Source organism: Paroedura picta, chromosome 4 (assembly GCF_049243985.1).
Source record: "Paroedura picta isolate Pp20150507F chromosome 4, Ppicta_v3.0, whole genome shotgun sequence".
Classification (NCBI taxonomy): domain Eukaryota; kingdom Metazoa; phylum Chordata; class Lepidosauria; order Squamata; family Gekkonidae; genus Paroedura; species Paroedura picta.
Genome location: NC_135372.1, coordinates 101,465,048 through 101,483,532, shown reverse-complemented (window position 1 = coordinate 101,483,532; position 18,485 = coordinate 101,465,048). Strand labels below are relative to the sequence as shown.

Sequence of the window (18,485 nt, the reverse complement as noted above, 5' to 3'; positions counted from 1 at the left end):
GCATTTTGCCCTTATGTTTTGTTGCCTTCTGCATCAAACCGTGGAGGCAGTAGGCTAACAGTTACATGGAGTTACTTGAGTCTAAGCTGACTAATTTCAATGGTATTGGACAGGAGTCAATTATAATAAAGTGGGTCTTCTTTAAATTTATATTGCTTAGCTTTAGGGCCATTGTTAATTGTTTTGGCCATGGTTATGCTTTTCCGGATTGAGGGAAATGGTAAAATGTCCTTTAACCTGATGGACCTCAGTGATGGAGGATCATGTGACCTGTGGTAATGTGATTTACTTATCTCAGTAACCTCCATATATGCTCACACTAAGCACCCTAAGGGCGGTAAGGGTAACAAATATATTAGTTGATTACTTGCCTTATTTTGTAAGTAGTGTTTCCTTACTGAAGTGCACATTTGTAGCAAAATGAGAACATCATCTGATCTCCCCACCCCCCTCTCTCCCCATCCTTGGATTTCTGTTTCCATAGAACATCATCAAGAAAGTGAATGGTCAGAAGTTTGTTTACAAATTTGTGTCTTATCCAGAGATTCTGAACATGGATCCATTAGCAGTTGGCAGGACTGAGGGTGATGCTGAGTTGCAGGCTGCCTTGGCAGATGCCAGTAATGCTACAAAGGACACAGAAAACTGTGGGAAGGAGAAGCCTCAGACCTGTGCAAAGTCCTCCAGCCGCAATGATTATATCCACTCAGGCCTATATTCATCATTTACTTTGAACTCCTTGAACTCCTCCTCTTGTGTAAAACTCTTTAAGCCAATCAAGATGGAGAACCCCACAGAGAAACTGGCAGAGAAAAAAACTCCTCAGGAACCAACACTCTCAGTCATAAAATTTGTGACTGTGTCCTCCAAAAAGCCTTCAATCTCTCCCCTTGCTTCTGCTCCTCAACTGACTTCTAACTCATCAGTAGCTTCTCCCCTTCCTTCAGGTTCAGATGAAACTCTCCAAGCCTTGGAGTCTTTAGTGACGCCCCAAGTGACTCCGTCTGAAACTTCAGTACCCTTGCCAAGTTTAACTACCAAATTCACTCCTACGTCACTTGCATCCTCCACTTCTCCAACTCTGCAGGCTCCCACAAGGTCACCTTTGCCATCTTTAAGTTCCAGTTCTGATCTGATTATCGACACAGAGATAGAGTCAGTGGCCTGCCAGCAGGCGGAACATTCTCAGATCCAAGCTCTGGAGTTCAAACAACACAGTTCATCAGCGCTAGAGAAGGAGTTGCGTCATAACCGAACTAGAAAGCCTAAAGGGCTGGAAATAGCTCCCACTCTGGTCATTACTGGCAGTGACCCAAGTCCACTGGGGATACTGAGCCCTTCCCTCCCGACGGCTTCTCTTACGCCAGCACTTTTTTCACAGGTAATCCTACCTTCTGTCATTAAAAAAATCAATACACCATATGTGTACTACAAGCTAGGTAGAAAAATGAATATTGATTCAGTCGCCTCTACAAAAGAGGTTGTGCTACTTGTTTCTTTGAAAGGCCAAGGAAAAGTACAAGACCTTGAGAAGCTGGAAGAAAATCTACTCTGAATTTCATGTCATCAGGTACACTGTCAACAATACTATACTCATTCTCTTTAAAAAGTTATGTCATCTAGATCAAATGATGGTGAGGGCTGAAAACGCTCTAGATTACTTGGAATTGTATCCTGTTGTCGGGAGAGAATCTTTCAGGACATCTGGCCTTTCCAGCGAGGTTTTAGTGATGTATTGCCAATAAGAATGATTACAGGTGTTCCCAATTCTATAACCATGATCGCATAATTGGGAGCAGATTTGGGCATAGCATCCCACCTTCCTTCCACACTCCCTCCCTTCTGGGTTGCAGATATTGTCCTTATTTATCTAATTTTGGTTAACTGTTAAATGTCTGTAGCATTGTTAAGTGTGCTAGGGCCAGAAGGGAATTCCTCTTCAGATCTTGAGCTAAACTGAGATTTCATAATTGGGCCTAGCAAGTCCCCAGTTAATTGATTATAGACATAATGGCCACATATTAACTGGCAACATTGTTTCTGTATTAGCTTTATGTATGCTAGTACCTGCTTTAGAAAAGTTACATGCAATATCAAGTCTGTTTCACTCCTGGTGTACACCTGGAAAGCTATGGCATATGTTATAAGTCCATGAGGAGCTTGCATAGCTGCTCCTTTTTATACATTGAGTGCTTTTTCAACACACTTTTTTGTAATTGTATTGGAAGAGGTCTCATGAAAATTGCCCATGCTCCATTGCAGTTTATGCTTGTCTCTTTTAGGGGCACCATTTTTGTTCTTTAAGGAGTACTTTACTCAGGTGTTGAATACTGTGCATTTCATTCAATTTGATTCCTTAATGTAAGGTGACCAGATTGTCCCACTTTTGGAGGGACATCTCGGGGCACCTGGCAAATTGTACTTCTGTTGAAATTAAAATATATATATTACAATACTATTTTTGCGTTCTATGCGTTCTATGAAACTTTTTGTTGCTCCATATAGACCAAATTTTTAATCAAGAACCCCCCTGGTCAATGGTGTCCCGCTTTACCAATGTTAAAATCTGGTCACCTTACCTTAATGTTGCCTAAGCAGAATATTAGAATGAATGAAATAGTATAAAGAATGCAGCCTCCCGCCCTCAATAGGTGTGGGAATGGAAGACTGGTATTGAACTACTCCTCTTATGGCTCCTTGGAAAAGCTTTCACATGCATTCTCAGTTTTTTTTATTTTGTTTGTAGTGTATCTGGAGTTTATGTAGCATACACTGTCATTCATAATACTTTCATGTGGATTCAAACTAGGTTATGTTTATATGAATGAAGTGTAGACATGGAGAACTAGTTCAGCCCCGGTTATCATCTTTGTTTTTCTCTATTCCACACAGCTACCATTTCCTTCCAGGGCTTGCACATATTCACTGAAGACTGTGTCATTCTAAAACAATGGCTTTGTGAGCCTGGTGACCTGCTACTTTGGGTGGCGGGCTCTCTTGCCAGTTACTAATGTTCTGGAACTGATGTTCTAAGCCAACCATGTTAAATTATGTTGAAATTGATGGGAGCTTCAGGTATTTTGCATGCTCAAAGCTGTTTTTGTGATATTGTTCTGTATGTCTCGCAGACGCCTATTTTGCTGACCCCAAGCCCCTTGCTGTCCAGTATCCATTTCTGGAGCACACTCAGCCCAGTTGCTCCCCTCAGTCCGGCAAGATTGCAAGGTGCTAACACCCTTTTCCAGGTAAGTGCCTGAAAAAAGCAGGAAGATTTCTGTTGCTGGTTCTTCATCAGGAATTTGTGAAAGCTGAAATTTCACTTAAATGTGGAGAGTTTACTTAAGGCAGCTATAAATTATTAATAGCCAGGGATGCATTTTTAAGAGCCAGCTTGGAAGATGACAGGTGACGAACTTGGGTACTCAACTGAGAGGAAAAATTCTGTTCAGATGCACCAGGATGGACTCTCCTCCCATCCTTTCTCCATCCCTTCTTGTCCAGGCAGTACATTACATTGATAAGTGCTGAAGATCAAAAATCTGACAATCAAAGTATCTAGCTTTTTTGCCCTTTCTCCAGTTAATGACTGTAGTGAAGAAAGTAAGGAAAATGTGCATGTGAGGAGAACCCAGGTGCTTCCTCTCTTCAGCAATTCAGGTGACATTTGCCACCATAAATCCTTTAAGGCAGAGGTAGTCAACCTGTGGCCCTCCAGATGTTCATGGACTACAATTCCCATGACCCCCCTGCCAGCAAATGCTGGCAGGGGCTCATGGGAATTGTAGTCCATGAACATCTGGAGGACCACAGGTTGACTACCCCTGCTTTAAGGTATCAGGAGTAACTGGGCACTGCATTTTCTCACCTATGCTGATAAAAGCACCTGCCTAGTGACTTAGCCTTTCTTACCAATAAGATAAGTCCTAATATTATTTGTTTAATCCTGAGTTCAAACTGACAATGCTGGATCTACCAATATCAGTTATAAACTGTTTGCTTTTTAGCCTCTGTTTTATACTGTTCTAATTATATTTATCACCTCTGTTTTTATACTACTGTGAACTGTTCTGAGCCTCACTTTGTGTAGGAGAGGCAGTGCGTAAATTGAAATAATAAATAAAAAAATAGAGAACAATCTACCTCGCCCTCATTTTTTTTTCACTTGTGAGACTCCTATACATGAGGCATTTGATTAAAGTATTGAGTACTTTCTTTGATGAGCTGTATCCAAAATATTATTCTTGTGCTGTGGGGTGGGCATTGGTTTCTGCTCATCTGTACCTCTCTGAAATTCTGCTGTCTTCTTCCCTGATCAGAATAAACAATGTTTATCAAACAAGTGTCCAAAACAGTGTATTAACAAAAGTGAAAACAAAATATAAAGATTCCATGAGCGTGCTTAGAAGCACCTCACCCAAGGCTGGATGAAAGTCTGAAACAGACAAATTAAACCTGGGAGCTCTGTCGTCACTTGCTAGTCTGATTTATGCCTTATTGCTGTGGTTCCCTTTACTTCTTCATAAGTCTTCTTCCCTGATAACAGAGACAAGTGACAAATGTAGGCAACTTTATAAAAATATTTTACTCCTAAGTAACACCTATGTGATTTTCAGAATAGCTTGGAGAATGTCTGTAATTTCTCTTTCCACTGAAATTTGGAGAGTTTCCCTTATTGTCTGTTTCTTAAACGTCTAAAATGTGATGTGATTTTATTAGTTATCCCGAACTTTTAAAACTATAGAATGCTTTGACACTGTACAGTTGTGCATTGGGTTGTGCCTTCAGCCCCCAAACAAAACAAAACAATCGGTAGATTACTCATTTTCTAGAAAAGATGCTGATATGAAAAATCAAAGTACCACATGTTTTTATTTTAAGAAAATAATCAATAGCTTCATTTACAGCAAACACTGATGATTCGAGCATTTAAAATGTTATACATAATTTCATTTTATACATTAAATAATCTTGTACGTTGACAGTTGATTTATAAGGACTTCTCTCCTGACAGAAGCCATAGACAGGTTTTCATTTGCTTGAAATTCTAGTAAACAGAATAAGGGAAAATCTTAATACAGCCCGCAGCGCCACAGGTGCCGCGGACTAAATAAAGCCGTAAGGGCTTTGTGGGAGGAGTTAGGGCGGGCTCTGTCCAGGATGAGGAAGGGTGCCGATTGGCCCCTTCCTCCGAACAGACCATCGGCCGGGCCAATTCCCACCCTGTCGACAAGGAAGCAAATGTGAGCCGCGCATCAGGCCGCCGGCCAAGGGAGCCCCCGGCAGCCATGCTGCGCGCGACTGCTGGGGACTCCCTTGCCTAGCGCCCGCTGTATTTTTTTGAGACTTTGGCCTGCTGGCCTTCTTTGATAAGACCATTTCATAGCAAGAATGTTGAACTAAAGGCAACCTCCTCCTTACTGTTCTTCCTCAGAAATATTAATTGGTTCATACTTTGCCCACCAGAAGCTCAAATGAAAAACTCAAAACTTAGAAAATGTTCAATAGCTTTGAGCAATACAAAGACCTTGATATAATCAACCATGAGTGCCAAGGATAAATACCAAAGCAAACAAAACCTTTTACAGTTTTACAATCTTAACACCTCTTTCTGTTTTATAGTTTCCATCGGTGCTGAATACTCATGGACCATTTACTTTGTCAGGAATGGATGGGCCTGCTACTCCTGGGCCTTTCTCCCCAGACTTACAGAAGACATAGTATGGGCTTATGGGAAAAGGACAGATTGGGAATCAAGAGAATGAGATTTCATCAAAGTGATGCAGTCGTTTTTTTGCCACAGAGACTATGCTGATTTGATTTTTGCCATTCTCAGTTCAAATGCCTTTGCAGAAGTTTCCTGCAAGATGTGAGGGGATTCATGTGGAAATGCCTTAATTGGAGTCTGATCTCCACCATCTTTTCCTTTCCTCTTGTTATTCTGGCTTATTGCTGAAGTGCACACGACTGAGGCAGTTACATGGGCCATAAGAAAACTTGGCTGGAGGTAAGCAGGCCATCCTGTCTCACCTGTATCTTTATGGCTCCAGAACTGCCTGTCTGAGGGGTAATGGTGTCAGACCAAAGAAGAAGAAATGGGGGTGGGGTGGGGGGTGGGTGGGACAGAATGCCAGCTCTCTGCCCAGAGAACGACCCCCTCAGCTCAGGGGAGGACAAATTTCTGACTATTTCCCAGAGTAACAAAGCATTGAGAAGTTTCCAGGGAGTGGGTTGGAATGTTGCTGTGCTGACTCCTCCCTCCTCATGGGATGGGCTGTGGGACATTCAGTGTAGTTTCCTCAGTCTGCATGTAGCCTATAGGCTGGATGCTGTGCATCTGTGGTTTAATGAAACTTTGTTTGGTGAAAGGGATCTTCTCTACAGATTCAGTGGCTGAATCTGTATTACCTGCAGCAGATAAAACTTTCCCTTTTGGCTGGTAAATGACTGTTTGGTTAGAAAATCTTAAGCATCTTTGGAAGCTGGCATTCTAAGACATTCTTGGAAAACAGCATATGTTGTTTAAATGTCCTTGCTTTTATGGTTGGCAATTCCTGTATTAATACTACAAGGCTATAGTAAGAGTTGTTTTTTTGTTTTTTTTTTGCATGGAGACATTTCATAGAATCATAGAATCTGGTATAGAAGAGAATCAGATGGTCTTTTCAGAGTGGTCTCTATAGATAAAAAATTTCTAGCTTTGTGTGCTAAATGAAAGATTTGGTCATCTCTTAAGAATTATACACGATTCTGTGAGCTGAATAATACTGCTTTGTATAGATTGTGGAAGAATGTCTTTAGTATTCTAAAGATAACTGATAGTGCTTGACAGGAAATAATACTCCTCTCTGATATCTAGAAGAGAATCTCTGACCTTAAGTAAAGTGTACTAGCTGAAGATCCCTGTAATGTGGTTTTTGTGGCTATTGATGCTTGATCCTGTATTTGTCAGGCTTTCGGTAGCATTGTCTAGGGTTTTGAGAATGTTATTCGTGGACCTGACATTAAGAAATAAGCACTTGTGCCAGCACTTGATGAACCCTCTGGGGAGGCATCTGTTCTTCTGAGTCCTGATTATAGTGGAGCGGCAAAGATCTCTTTAAATCAGAGAGAGAGCTGGGCTGAAATTTGGGGCATATAAGTACTCCTAAAATTAAAAATAACACAATGCTATTGGAAGAGTTTCCTGTTACGTGAGAAGATAGTTGATCATCTGCGGTACCCCCAAATTGCTTTAAGATAGCACTTCACTTTGTGGCATGGCAATGGCTAGCCCCACCACCCCAGGTGTTCCCTGAGACTTCACTGAACTGTGGTGGGAGTTCAGATGCTCTTCGGATTGGCATGTAAAAGTATCCTGACTTGTTGATGGGGCAGTCCTTAACCAGAGATGGAAAGCATCATGACAACTCTTGTGCATGGGCATCCGAGGTATCTTGCAGTATTTATTTTTTATATTTATACTTGGATTTATCCCTGCCACTCCCAAAACCAGTCCAGCTTGTGGTGGTATACAGTAAAAGAATAAAATACAATATAACAATAAAAATACAATATGACCCTCAACAATAACGATAACTAAGATGGCAGGAAAACAATCTAAACACCTACCCCTTCCCCAATCCATCTCCATAGCCACAGTCATCCTTGGGAGAGAGACTATGCCCAGTTATCAAAGGCAGTGTCCCTGCAGGGCCTATATAGGGAGGGAGCTGATTTTCCTAATCCTGGCCTCAACCAAATGCCTGACGGAAGAGTTCTGTCTTACAGGCCCTGCAGAACAATGACAGCTCCGTCAGGGCCCTCAGCTCTTCCGGGAGCTCATTCCACCAGGTCGTGACCAGGACCAAAAAGGCCCTGGCTGAGGCCAGTCGAGCCTCTAGATTCATACCCTCAGAGCGAAGACCCCTACGGGGGGCATAAGGAGAGAAGTGATCCTCCAGATAAGCAGGGCCGGGGCCACGGATGGCCTTAAAGGTAAGAACAAAACCTTGAACCTGATGCAGGAGCCAATTGATAACCAATGCAGCTGCCTCAGCATAGGTTGGATGTGGGTCCATGATCTTGTGAGGACCCTAGCAGCTGCATTTTGCACCAGCTGTAATTTCCAGGTCAAGGACAAGGGAAGGCCTTGTCTCTCTAGAAGGAGATGCTCTGAGAACCACAGTAGCTCTGTAGACATACTGCACATGGATTCTGGGAACAGCTGCCAGAGCTGCCTGTAATTTTTGAAAGCACCTTAAGACTTGCAGCTGCAAGTAGATATTTGTTAGACAATTAAGAGACACATCAGAAGAGCTGCTTGATAGATTTGCTTTGCCTTTTGGCTTCAGAGGGATAACCCATCTGTCCAAATAGATCCTGAAGACTGAGTGTACTAAGGCGAGGAACTGCATTTGATTTTGTTTTGTTCTGCACAGAGAATTGTAAACCAGATCCCCTATAGCATTATGATGCATCATTCTCAAGAACCATGCAAAAGTTAAACTGTTGGACTCTCCGTCCGAAAATGTCATTATTCAGAAAACTGGTTGGAGGAAAAGAATGTATACCTATGAATAAAAGTCCAAGACATACATGGCCTGCACAGTCTGTTGCCAGGGATATGCTACTGATTCCTTTTTGAGATATCCTCAGATAATGGTTTGAAAGGCCCATTCCAGTTGTGCCTAAATTTGAATGGGCAATGTTTCATAGGCTTTTAAATACAGCTGTGAGTAAGTAGTATATGAGAGGAGGCACCTTGTATTCTAGGCTTTGCAAAGCAACTCTGGGTCTTTGTCTAAGGGTCAAATGTAATACCAGCATCATTTAACAGCTGTCATTCTAGGCGGGCTGCTTTGGGCATGCATATTGGTTCGCAGAGATTTTGAGCCAAGGATTTTGCTTTAATTTTTGCTCGGGCACTAAAGAGCAGCAATTAAATCATCTTTGCAGGTTCCGGCTTCATTTTCCCTCCACCAGTAAGAAAAAGCAAATATTTTGTTCAAAATTGTTCAAATATTTTTCTTGTGCAGTATATGATGCCTCTGTGTAGTATTTTTAGATATAGAAGAAGAATTTGTTTTTGTATCCTACTTTTCACTTCATGAAGGAGTTTGAAAACAATTGCCTTCCCTTCCTCTCCCTACAACAGGCACTCTGTGAAGTAGGTGGGGCTGAGAGCTCTGACAGAACTGCTCTGCGAGAACAGCTCCAACAGCACTGTGACTAGCCGAAGGTCACCTAGATGACCTCATGTGAAGGAGCAGGGAATCAAACCTGGCTCACCAGATTAGAGGCCACCACACCAAGCTATAAAAGTGATGCAAAACTCAGATCATGTTGATAGCTGTTGTGTGCTCCCCAAGTTTTTGTGTTCAGTCAAAAAAGATAAATTGTTATAAAGCAGTCATGAGTGGAAACAGAAGGATCACACCTCCATTTCTGCCAGTTTGGTGGAGCTTTGTGGCTTCATTTTACTTCGCTGTTGCATTTCTGTATAGTTATGAGTCTTTTTTTTTTTTTTGCTTGAGCCTTGACATATACATTGGGTAATATTCTTTCTTTCCATGTAGGGGTGGAAGCTATCACAGTCTACAATGGGGCTACTGCATTTGGCACTGGGGGTCACATGAGAAATCCGTGCCATTGCATTATTTAAGCATGCCTCTTCAACTAAAACCAGGATTTAAAGTATTTGCCTAACTAGACTGAAACTGTCCCCCCCTCCCCTGTCGTTTCTGTTCTGTCAGTGAGATGATCATGTCTCACCATCCTCCAGGTGGGTAACCAGGAGTAGAATGGTAGGGAGAAGAATAGGAAATAGTTGCAACTAGAAACTTTGTCTGTAAGAGGATAGAGGATAGGAGGAAGGTTCTCATGAGCTGATCTTAGACCAAGCCTTGGTGCAAGGAGAAGGTGCAAGGGTGCCCCTCCTTCGGGGTGGCCCAAGCAACTATTTGGCCTGGGCCAGAAAGCAGACTACAGCAGAATAAGTGTCTGAGGAATATATCCTCCACGACCATGCAGTGTGACTCAGCTCTAAGTCCAGCCATTCTGAGCTAGAGAGATTCCTGCAATGCTTATCCCAAAGTAATTATTCAGACTCTCACCAGGAACTTTGAAGTCATGGAGCTGTACTGACTACTGATTTGTTGCTTCCCGAGAAGGCATCCATCTCCTGCAGAAAGGTTGTGTGGCCCGATTGTGCTTTTGAACCAAGGCCTGTTTGTTTTCCTGCTTAATGAAAATGCAGTGGCACTTTTAAGACCAACAAAATTTAATTCTGGCTATAAGTTTTTGTGTGCGCACATTTCATCAGAGACATTGAAACAGTTTTCCTCAAGCCTTAACCTGTAAGCTGTTGCTTCTGACTTGCGACAAGCCGAGCATCCAGGAGCATCCAGGAGCAAAGGCACACACCGCACCACTTAATCCTGAACAAGAGGGGTGGATGAGAAGAGCGCCCTGTTGGCTCAGTGGGCTCTGGGGAAGTATTTGGGATGCCTTCACTCTCTGTTGCTCTCTCCTTAGGAAATGGCTTTCAAGTTGGATTTCTGCTCTTGCTTGTACACTTTGAATTCCAGGGCTGCAGAATTTCCCAAAGACTAATATGATATCTGTGTTTCAGTCAAATCCAGGGATAAACAGATTTCATTCAGCTGCATTCATATTCTTTTTGCTATATTAACTTTTGAATAAACAACAGTCACTCTTTTACATTAAAATATTTAAGTGTTCAAATATTTCTCTGTGTTCAAAGCTAAGCATCTGATCTAATGTAAGGGTTCAGTGCTACATTAGCACTTGTGCTCTGCAGATAAGGTTGGTGACATTTTTTAAATTTTATTTCATTTATACTTTACTTTTCTCCCCATTGGGGACTCAAAGCAACTTACAACGTTCTCCATTTTTTTGCTCACAACCTAAGGTAGGTTAGGCTGAGAGCATGTCACCCAGCAAGGTCACCCAGCAAGTTTCCGTGACAAAGTTGGATAGTCTGTGGGATATTATAGTTTTACTATTTTATTTCATGTTTTCTCTGTGTTAATGCTATTCACCTTATGCATGCTGTTGTATCAAAATTAGATATATTGGTTGATGCCAGCAATGTATTGAGAAGACCTGAAACACAATCCTTGAAGGGGAGATTCTGTGACTGTGATGACAGTGAGTTGTTGGTGCTTATTCCCTTATGAGTCCCATCCTTCCTGATTTTAGCTGAAATGCTCCCATGGTGGTCAAAGAACTCTTTTGAAGAATTTTGCAAAGTTCTGCTAAATCACTAAGAACATCACAAAGGATCAATAATGCCACCTTTTATTGTGGTTTACTTAATTTTTTAAGGCAGTATTCGTATCCTGGATTATTATCTTCTACTTGTTCTTTGCAATATTCAATTATTAAATTCTTATATCCAAGACCCTTGCAGCAAAGTGTCTAGAGAGCCACCTTACTTTGTTCAGTGGCTTAAATTTACTCATTTATTTAGTTATTAATCAAACTTATAGGCTGCTGCTCCTGGCCTGCCGTGATTGTTGTATTGCCAATTTCCTCTAGTTTGGCTTTTGTACACTCAATCTACTGAAGAGAATATAAACAGTATGTAATAGGGTTTCAGCCTCCTTAATAGATGTGATTGTTTTCTATGCATCCTCTAGTCCTAAATCTTCTTGATAAATTACACAACACTGTTCTAGCAATTGAGGAACTGATTCACACAGAATTACAGCAACTCCGCTATGCTTTCCAAGCACGATAAAGGCACCATCTCATGTAAAAATAACCATCATCCAGGTGATTTTCATTATAAATATTTTTCTAGAACCCACTATTACAGCACTAGTACAAGTAGCCCATTTTACCATGCCAGCAAGAATGATTTTATGAAGATCATCGGCAGTTTTTCTGAATTCGATGTACACGATAAGTATCTTTGAGTCAGTAATGTCAGTATTTCATCAGCTATGAAGGCATGGAAAGATGATTCCTGAATTTCATTTAAAATTACATTTTTAACAACACTATTTAGGTATCCAGTGAATTCAAGGGCATATTTTTGCTTCTCCATCTAACAGGAATTTTAGTATATTTTGCCATGTGGTCCTGAATTTTCTGCAGAAACATGGATGCATTCAGCTTAACTGCAGTTAGCACGTTGCCAATTAAAATCTTGACCTTTTCTGGAAGTGAACTGCCTTAATTCACATATCCAATTCTGATGCTCCAGTCTTCAGGGGTTTCTTGATAGAAATTCAGTAGAGATCCTCGGTTCTGATTCTCAAGTTTTGTTACTGCATCTAAAGGTCATGTGTGATTCACGTGATGCTTAAGATAACCTATTTTCCACTCACTTCATTTCTTTCCAGTGCTTTAATTCCTGTCAAAGTCTGCTTTGAGACATATTTTGCTGGCTGTTACATCATCAGCCATTCACTCTTGAAGCTATTACATTTTTTCTTTTTCGTGAGTCCACTGAACTGTTGATCATCAGCTTTTCACTTTGACATTTTCAAAGACTCCTGGTCCCGGGGGAAGGGTAACAAAGAAGGGAAAGTGGCTTTAAAGCTTCACAGTTGTGCACACGCTTGCATTTCTATTGTTACAAGGGCCAGATCAAGGATGTTTCTAGGTAGGGACTGCTGTTAGTGACAGGGCACTAGAGAGGCATTAAGATCCACCCAGGGTCTGACTCAGGAGCAGCTTGGTGCACCAGTCTGCAAGTCCCTCGCATTTGGGTTTGCCTCCACTAAAGAATACATTGAGTTGGATCTAAGCAGTGGTTTGAAGAAATAAGCATGCAAGGCATGTTCTGCTGACATAGATAATGTAGTTGGATTTCTGAATTGTGGTTATTGCTCTTTGCAAGCTGCATCTTTGAGGATGTTTAGGGTACATCTGTTAGGCCGCATTATGTTTTCTCTGCTTCATAAGGCATTACTTTAAAACCGTTTGCTATAATTTTCTCTGAGTGTTTTAAACTAAGTAAGTTTTTACATTCATGGAATTGGGCTTGTTCTTCAGCAACCTGGTTGGGTAAAACAGTGTCCTGTTGACATATGATCTGTCCGTGCCTCTTTCCATAATAAGCCTTGGCTTGCCAGTGACAATCAAGCTGGCAGAGGAATGCCGTTTGCTTGTCTAAGTGACATGAATAGTTATTTGGGCAAAGATTTAATTTTTAACTTTCAGTAAGAGTTCATGATCATAGATTAATCAGCTCAGAGTAAATTTCTTTGTGATGGGTGAATTCCACAGTGGCGCGACTAAGAAGTTTAACTTCAGATGTGGTGACAAAGAAGCAAGTGCTATTAGAAAAGTTTTCTACAGAAGCTTTTGATGGGTGATTCTTGAGCAGTACTCTAAAGGAGCACTAGGTTAATAACTGGAAGCATTTACCTTCAGGTTGTCCTCACCCACCGGTTTCTGAGCGGCCTTCTGTTGGGCTTGTGGAATTAGCAAGGGAGAGGTTTGAATATGCAAGGTTGCTACCAGGTCTCTGGAGCTCTTTTTTGCTTGTCTGTTTTTAAACTGTGCTTTAAAGTTGTTGACTTTCAGTCGTGCTGTTCAGTTGCACAGATTTTTATATATTAGGTAGAAGATGAAAAATTATAGTTTGTAAACCTTATATAGAACATCTTGTTTTTAAAGAGTTTTTAAAATACCATTTGTATTTTTGCTGCAGTGTTACCGGATGGCCTTATGTACGTCACAGTGCTTGTGATGAGTACGGTAGCACACTTGATGTCTTTGTTTGCTGTGTTTGTATTCATGTATCTTTTACACAAGGGAAGTTTGGGAACTGGGAGGTGGGGTGGGGCAGAACCACCACCCACTTTAAAAAGAATCTATATATTGCAATGCAGGAAAATTCTCATAAAATGAAAGTAACCAGCAGAACTACAGGCAAAGGGCAGGTGACCTGCCTGTCATTGCTCTAAAATATGGATTCTGCCAGAATACTGAGCAACTGACTCTTCTGCCGGCTTACACAGGCACTATTTAGTTTGAAACCACTTGGAAGGTGGGGAACTTGGATGCTCCCACTGAATGGGCAGGCTGTGCACAGTATGCTTCTTTGACCTAACAGAATCTCAGTGGACAGAGCTCTTTGATCATTATTGTTCAGAAATTGTGTGTCCTGCTAAATCTTTCTGCTCAGTTAGTTGCTTGTTCTGGCATTGACTTCTGGTATAGCCGAGGCAAGTCGCAACTTTGAAGCTGTCATGTTGATTTTAAGCAAATAATCTCATGATTGGTTCCCCCGTTTCCTGAGCAATTTTCTAGAAGCATCTGCTTTTTCCCGGACTTGACTGTTCATCTGCTGGTTAGTCCAGGCAAGAATAACAGGGCTGGCTTTTGCTGGGTCCCCTGTTTCTACTGCAAAGAGCAGTCCATAGGACTGGCAGGTGAAAGAGAAGCCCCCTGCCCTAATGTTCCAGCCCTCCTCCCAGGGCTGTTTCACTGATCTTTGTGAAAGAAAAAGAGGTGGGTCAAGATCCTTCCTCTTTCAGGGGAGTGGGGGGAGTACTTAGCTACTGCTTAAGGGAGGGGCTTTGGGTCTGCTGCATCTGTGCAGTCTGGCATATCCTTTACATCCAGGGAAAATACATGCAATTCACCTGCCTCCCTATATACTTGCGAACACAGTATGTGCTGTTTTTGAAGATTTGGCAGTCTGTCATGTTGGACTTTCTTAATGTTTGGCAGGTATTTAGCCTACTGTTACAATCGTTGTGAAGTTAGCTGGGGGGAAAGCACTTCTTGGAATCTTGTTTCCTTTAAAAAATAAATGAAATTCTGTATCTTTTATATATCCAGTACGCTAATGCCATTGTGTAAAAATAATGCCCTGTTCACATGTTACAGTGAATGCACATACGTCTATGTGTAAAGAAACCCAGTGTGTGCATTAATGTCACAAATTAAACCAAGGCCCAGTATATGGATAAATGTGGGGTTTAAATCATATGTTCAGCTGTACCTGTGCTGAATGTAACATGAGAACTAATACATGTATAAAGAATAACCCAATGTTTGTTGTACACAGATAGTAGGTGTGCTCACAGTAATTTGTGAACAGGGCTAGTATGTAATGCAATTGTATACATAGCCAAAGTTTTAAGTAATGTCAGTGTTATGAATTCTGTTGGACTGTAAGCACCCCTGGGTAACATATAAGGGTGACCTTCATAATGTTGTGATGCTGATTAGAAAGAAAATAATGTTTCTTTGGAAAGTTTTATTGAGGGGACTGTGCCAGATTGGACCACAGTTAGTCTAAAAATGTCTTAAAGTGTACATGTGTTGCACAGTCATTTGCTGGAGTGGTCTGCTTTCAGAGGGTGGTATAATTGCTCTTTATTTTTAATCTAGACATAATGAAGGTCTTTCCTGAGAAATCAGGTGACTTTTTCTATTGCTTAGATTTCTGTGCAAAACAAAGTTATGTCAATCTTTCTTTTTAAAGAGCATTCTTGGGGGTAGGTGGGGGGAGTGTTAAATGTGTTAAAAACAAACAGAGGGATTTGCTTTGTATAATCATGCAAGTTGACTTTAAACCTTGTAGCAAATTACGTCAATGTGCAACCAAACTTGCAAAACAATTGTATTTTTTTAAATAAATATTTTTAAACAAAACTTACCTTAAATGTTTTCTCTTTGGCAGTGGAAGAAGTTGCCATGTAGTATATATCCTTAGTTAAAATTTTGTTGAAATAGATGCAACAATGTTCTCAACAGGTGTCTAGTGTGGTGAGAATCCTTAAGTTCAGTGTGCCTGCATTCAGTGATGGGACTATACTGGAAGACTGGGAAAATGATACATATTCATAGTCCAGTACTACTGCTGTATCCAAGTCCCACGTGAGAGGCTTGCAAGCTGAAAAATCATTAGAAGTTGAACCTCCCCAGCATCAAAAAGAAATGCAGATAGAAAAACCACACAGGGGCTGCTCACTGGAATTTGCCTCCCATTGTTATTTTCAAATGGAATGAAGGCGGGTGAGTATATTAACTCAGTTTTAGCAAAACAACTTGGGTGGGAAAGAACTAAACCAGCTTCTATAAATATCTAAAAATCTTGTGGGGTTCCAGTCACATCACCTCCACCTCCTGCAGCTATTAGATTTCTTGTCCTCTCTTCGTATGGTACCTTCATGGTGAATGATTGGAGCCTAGGTAACAAAGCACCAGCTTTATTGTGAGGTGTCTTTTCTAAAGGCATTACAAAGTGCATCAATTGACTATAATGAGTTTTGGATATTACTAGGACTATGTATTAAAAAGTCCGTGGTAGAAGGTCATTTCATTTCTTGGAGAAAGCCCATAGCCATGTTTTATGTCTTTCAGATTTCAGATAGGTGGTGGGGGACGCAGTGCACTGAGTTCAGGGCCTGGCAACCATATTTCATATAAAAAATGTCTATGGAGAATAATTGGGATGAAATTAATGCAAAAGAAATTCTGTCTAAACATTCAGAAGAAGTTCCTGACAGTTAGAGTGGTTTCTCAGTGGAACAGGCTTCTTCGGGAGGTGGGGGCTTCTCCATCTTTGGAGATTTTAAAACAGGCTGGATAGCCATCTGAGGGAGAGGCTGATTCTGTGAAGGCTTAAGGGGGTGGCAGGTTACAGTGGATGAGCGTTAGGGTTGTGAGTGTCCTCCATAGTGCTTGGGATTGGACTAGATGACTCAGGAGGTCCCTTCCATCTCTATTATCCTATGATTCTAAGTAAGGTGAATAAACATAGTCAATTCAGGAACTCATAAGCAGTTAAGAATGTGTGACTAAAATGTCATGGTCGGTAGACACCCTTCCTTTACAACAGATGCTTTGTAGCTTTTAGCAAGGTCCTCCAATTCCTACATTCTTGGAAAGAACCCCATAAAAGTGTAGATCCATGAGTAATTTAGGCAGTTATCTAGCTGGGGATTTTCTATTCTCCCTCTTAATTATGCATGTGTCTATATAAAACATGAACACTCACACTCTGTATTCAAGGATGTTGTATTTCAAGATTTGGGCAACACAGAAACTGAAGATGAGGGTGCATGCCCATGCAAGATAGCATTCTGTAAGTCAAATGGCAATAGAAATTTGGTATCATGTACAGTTTTGAGATAAGCAGGGTTACCAGCCTGTTGGGCACATTTTTCTGCTTCAGTGAAGTTGCTGGGTCCCATCCTAGTCACTCCACAACAGTTCATGCAACAAGAGCAATCACATTGATTAGCATTCCCTGTATATACATATGTATATTAGGGGGCAGAATTTGCAACAATATCAGCTTCACTCTGCTCAAGTTCCATCTTCAAACTATCCCACCACCTTCTCTTCATAGCAGTCATTAGCATCGCTACTGTTGTCAGGCTACCTTCACTCTAGGCCGTTCAGTACCTTTCAAGTTCTACTCCTGGAAGGCACCTCTAGTTATATTGCACATCATGAAAGAGACTTGATGTTTGGCTTCATTTACATCTGAACTTTCACCCAGGACCAGTTGGGCAATTCCTGCACCTGAAGTAGACTACAGCTTTTGTGCTGATTTTAAGAGCTCAACCTATTTTAGTCCAACTGTGCTTAATCCATCACTAGCTGTACTTAAACCACCTCTACCAACTTGGGGCCCTTCAGCCATGCTAAGATAACAAAATCCCATTGTGTGGCTATGTGTGGGGGGGAGTTGTACAAAACTTGCATATCACAATCCTGATACTGCAGAAGGGCGAGGGAACTTTATTTTTAATTACTCTGCGGCAAACAGGTTACCAAATTAGGAGGGCTCCTAGTGAGAGTGAATATGAGGGTGCCCCACAGTGTGTAAGAAGTGACAGCAGTACATTTGTTCACCACCTGCCTCCACAAATTTCTTTACCAGAGAAATTAGATTTCCATATCAAAAATTCAGCCCTTCTAGGATTCTGCAGCTTTAGTCCCTTGGTTTGTACTGCAGTGAGCCTTCCCTGGTAACTATGAATGCTTTTTTGCTAAGAACAAGTGGGAACCAAAAAGTCTCGTAAAAAAATTTCAGGTAGTTTAACCAGGTGGTGAGAGCAAATATTTCACTCATAGTGACACTGTGCTTGGTCCAGTTACAAATGTGATGCTTCCTCTAGCTCTGATAAAGTTCAGGCTCTCCCATGGGTGGTGACTTGTCAGGTGACAGATCCATGTCTGCAAAAGAAAGATTCCCATAAAAATCCATGACAAGCCTCACTTCTCAGCATTAAGAAGCACATTAGAAAGCCAGCCTTGTACATATTCCAGCACTAAAAAGTTTCATGTTGTAGGTATACTGGTGGTGAAAGTCTTGAGAACCAAGCCCTACACATGGGGTAATGCTAGGCCTCTATAATCCATTTCACTTGGCCCCCTCCCCAAGTCTTTTGCAGCGTGCATGCCCACAGTTTGTGTATTTATTGGGATAAACCCTGAGATGTACATGGTAACACATGATGAAACCAAAGTCTTGTCCACCAGTGCAGGTGAAACCTGTAGCAATAAGA

General features: G+C 41.3%; 2 protein-coding genes across 14 annotated transcripts in view; one reads left to right on the top strand and one right to left on the bottom strand.

The window, feature by feature from the left end:
• Positions 1-18,485, top strand: part of ELK4 (ETS transcription factor ELK4) — a 29,211-nt gene that overhangs the window by 9,113 nt on the left and 1,613 nt on the right. For 8 of the 13 annotated variants that reach the window (XM_077334741.1, XM_077334737.1, XM_077334743.1 and 5 more), the window contains 3 exons: positions 485-1,381; positions 3,129-3,245; positions 5,620-6,093. In XM_077334741.1, coding sequence (XP_077190856.1) covers positions 485-1,381; positions 3,129-3,245; positions 5,620-5,718 — 1,113 coding nt within the window. In that variant the 3' untranslated portion in view covers positions 5,719-6,093. Of the gene's footprint in view, positions 1-484; positions 1,382-1,505; positions 1,571-3,128; positions 4,136-5,619; positions 6,094-7,767; positions 15,619-15,720; positions 16,099-18,485 lie in introns of those variants that run through there. The other 5 variants (XR_013230465.1, XR_013230464.1, XR_013230463.1 and 2 more) reach the window with 5 other exon arrangements.
• Positions 16,971-18,485, bottom strand: part of SLC60A1 (solute carrier family 60 member 1) — a 59,533-nt gene continuing 58,018 nt past the window's right edge. Inside the window, exon 10 of the mRNA XM_077334734.1 lies at positions 16,971-18,153. Coding sequence (XP_077190849.1) covers positions 18,092-18,153 — 62 coding nt within the window. The 3' untranslated portion in view covers positions 16,971-18,091. The remainder of the gene's footprint in view (positions 18,154-18,485) is intronic.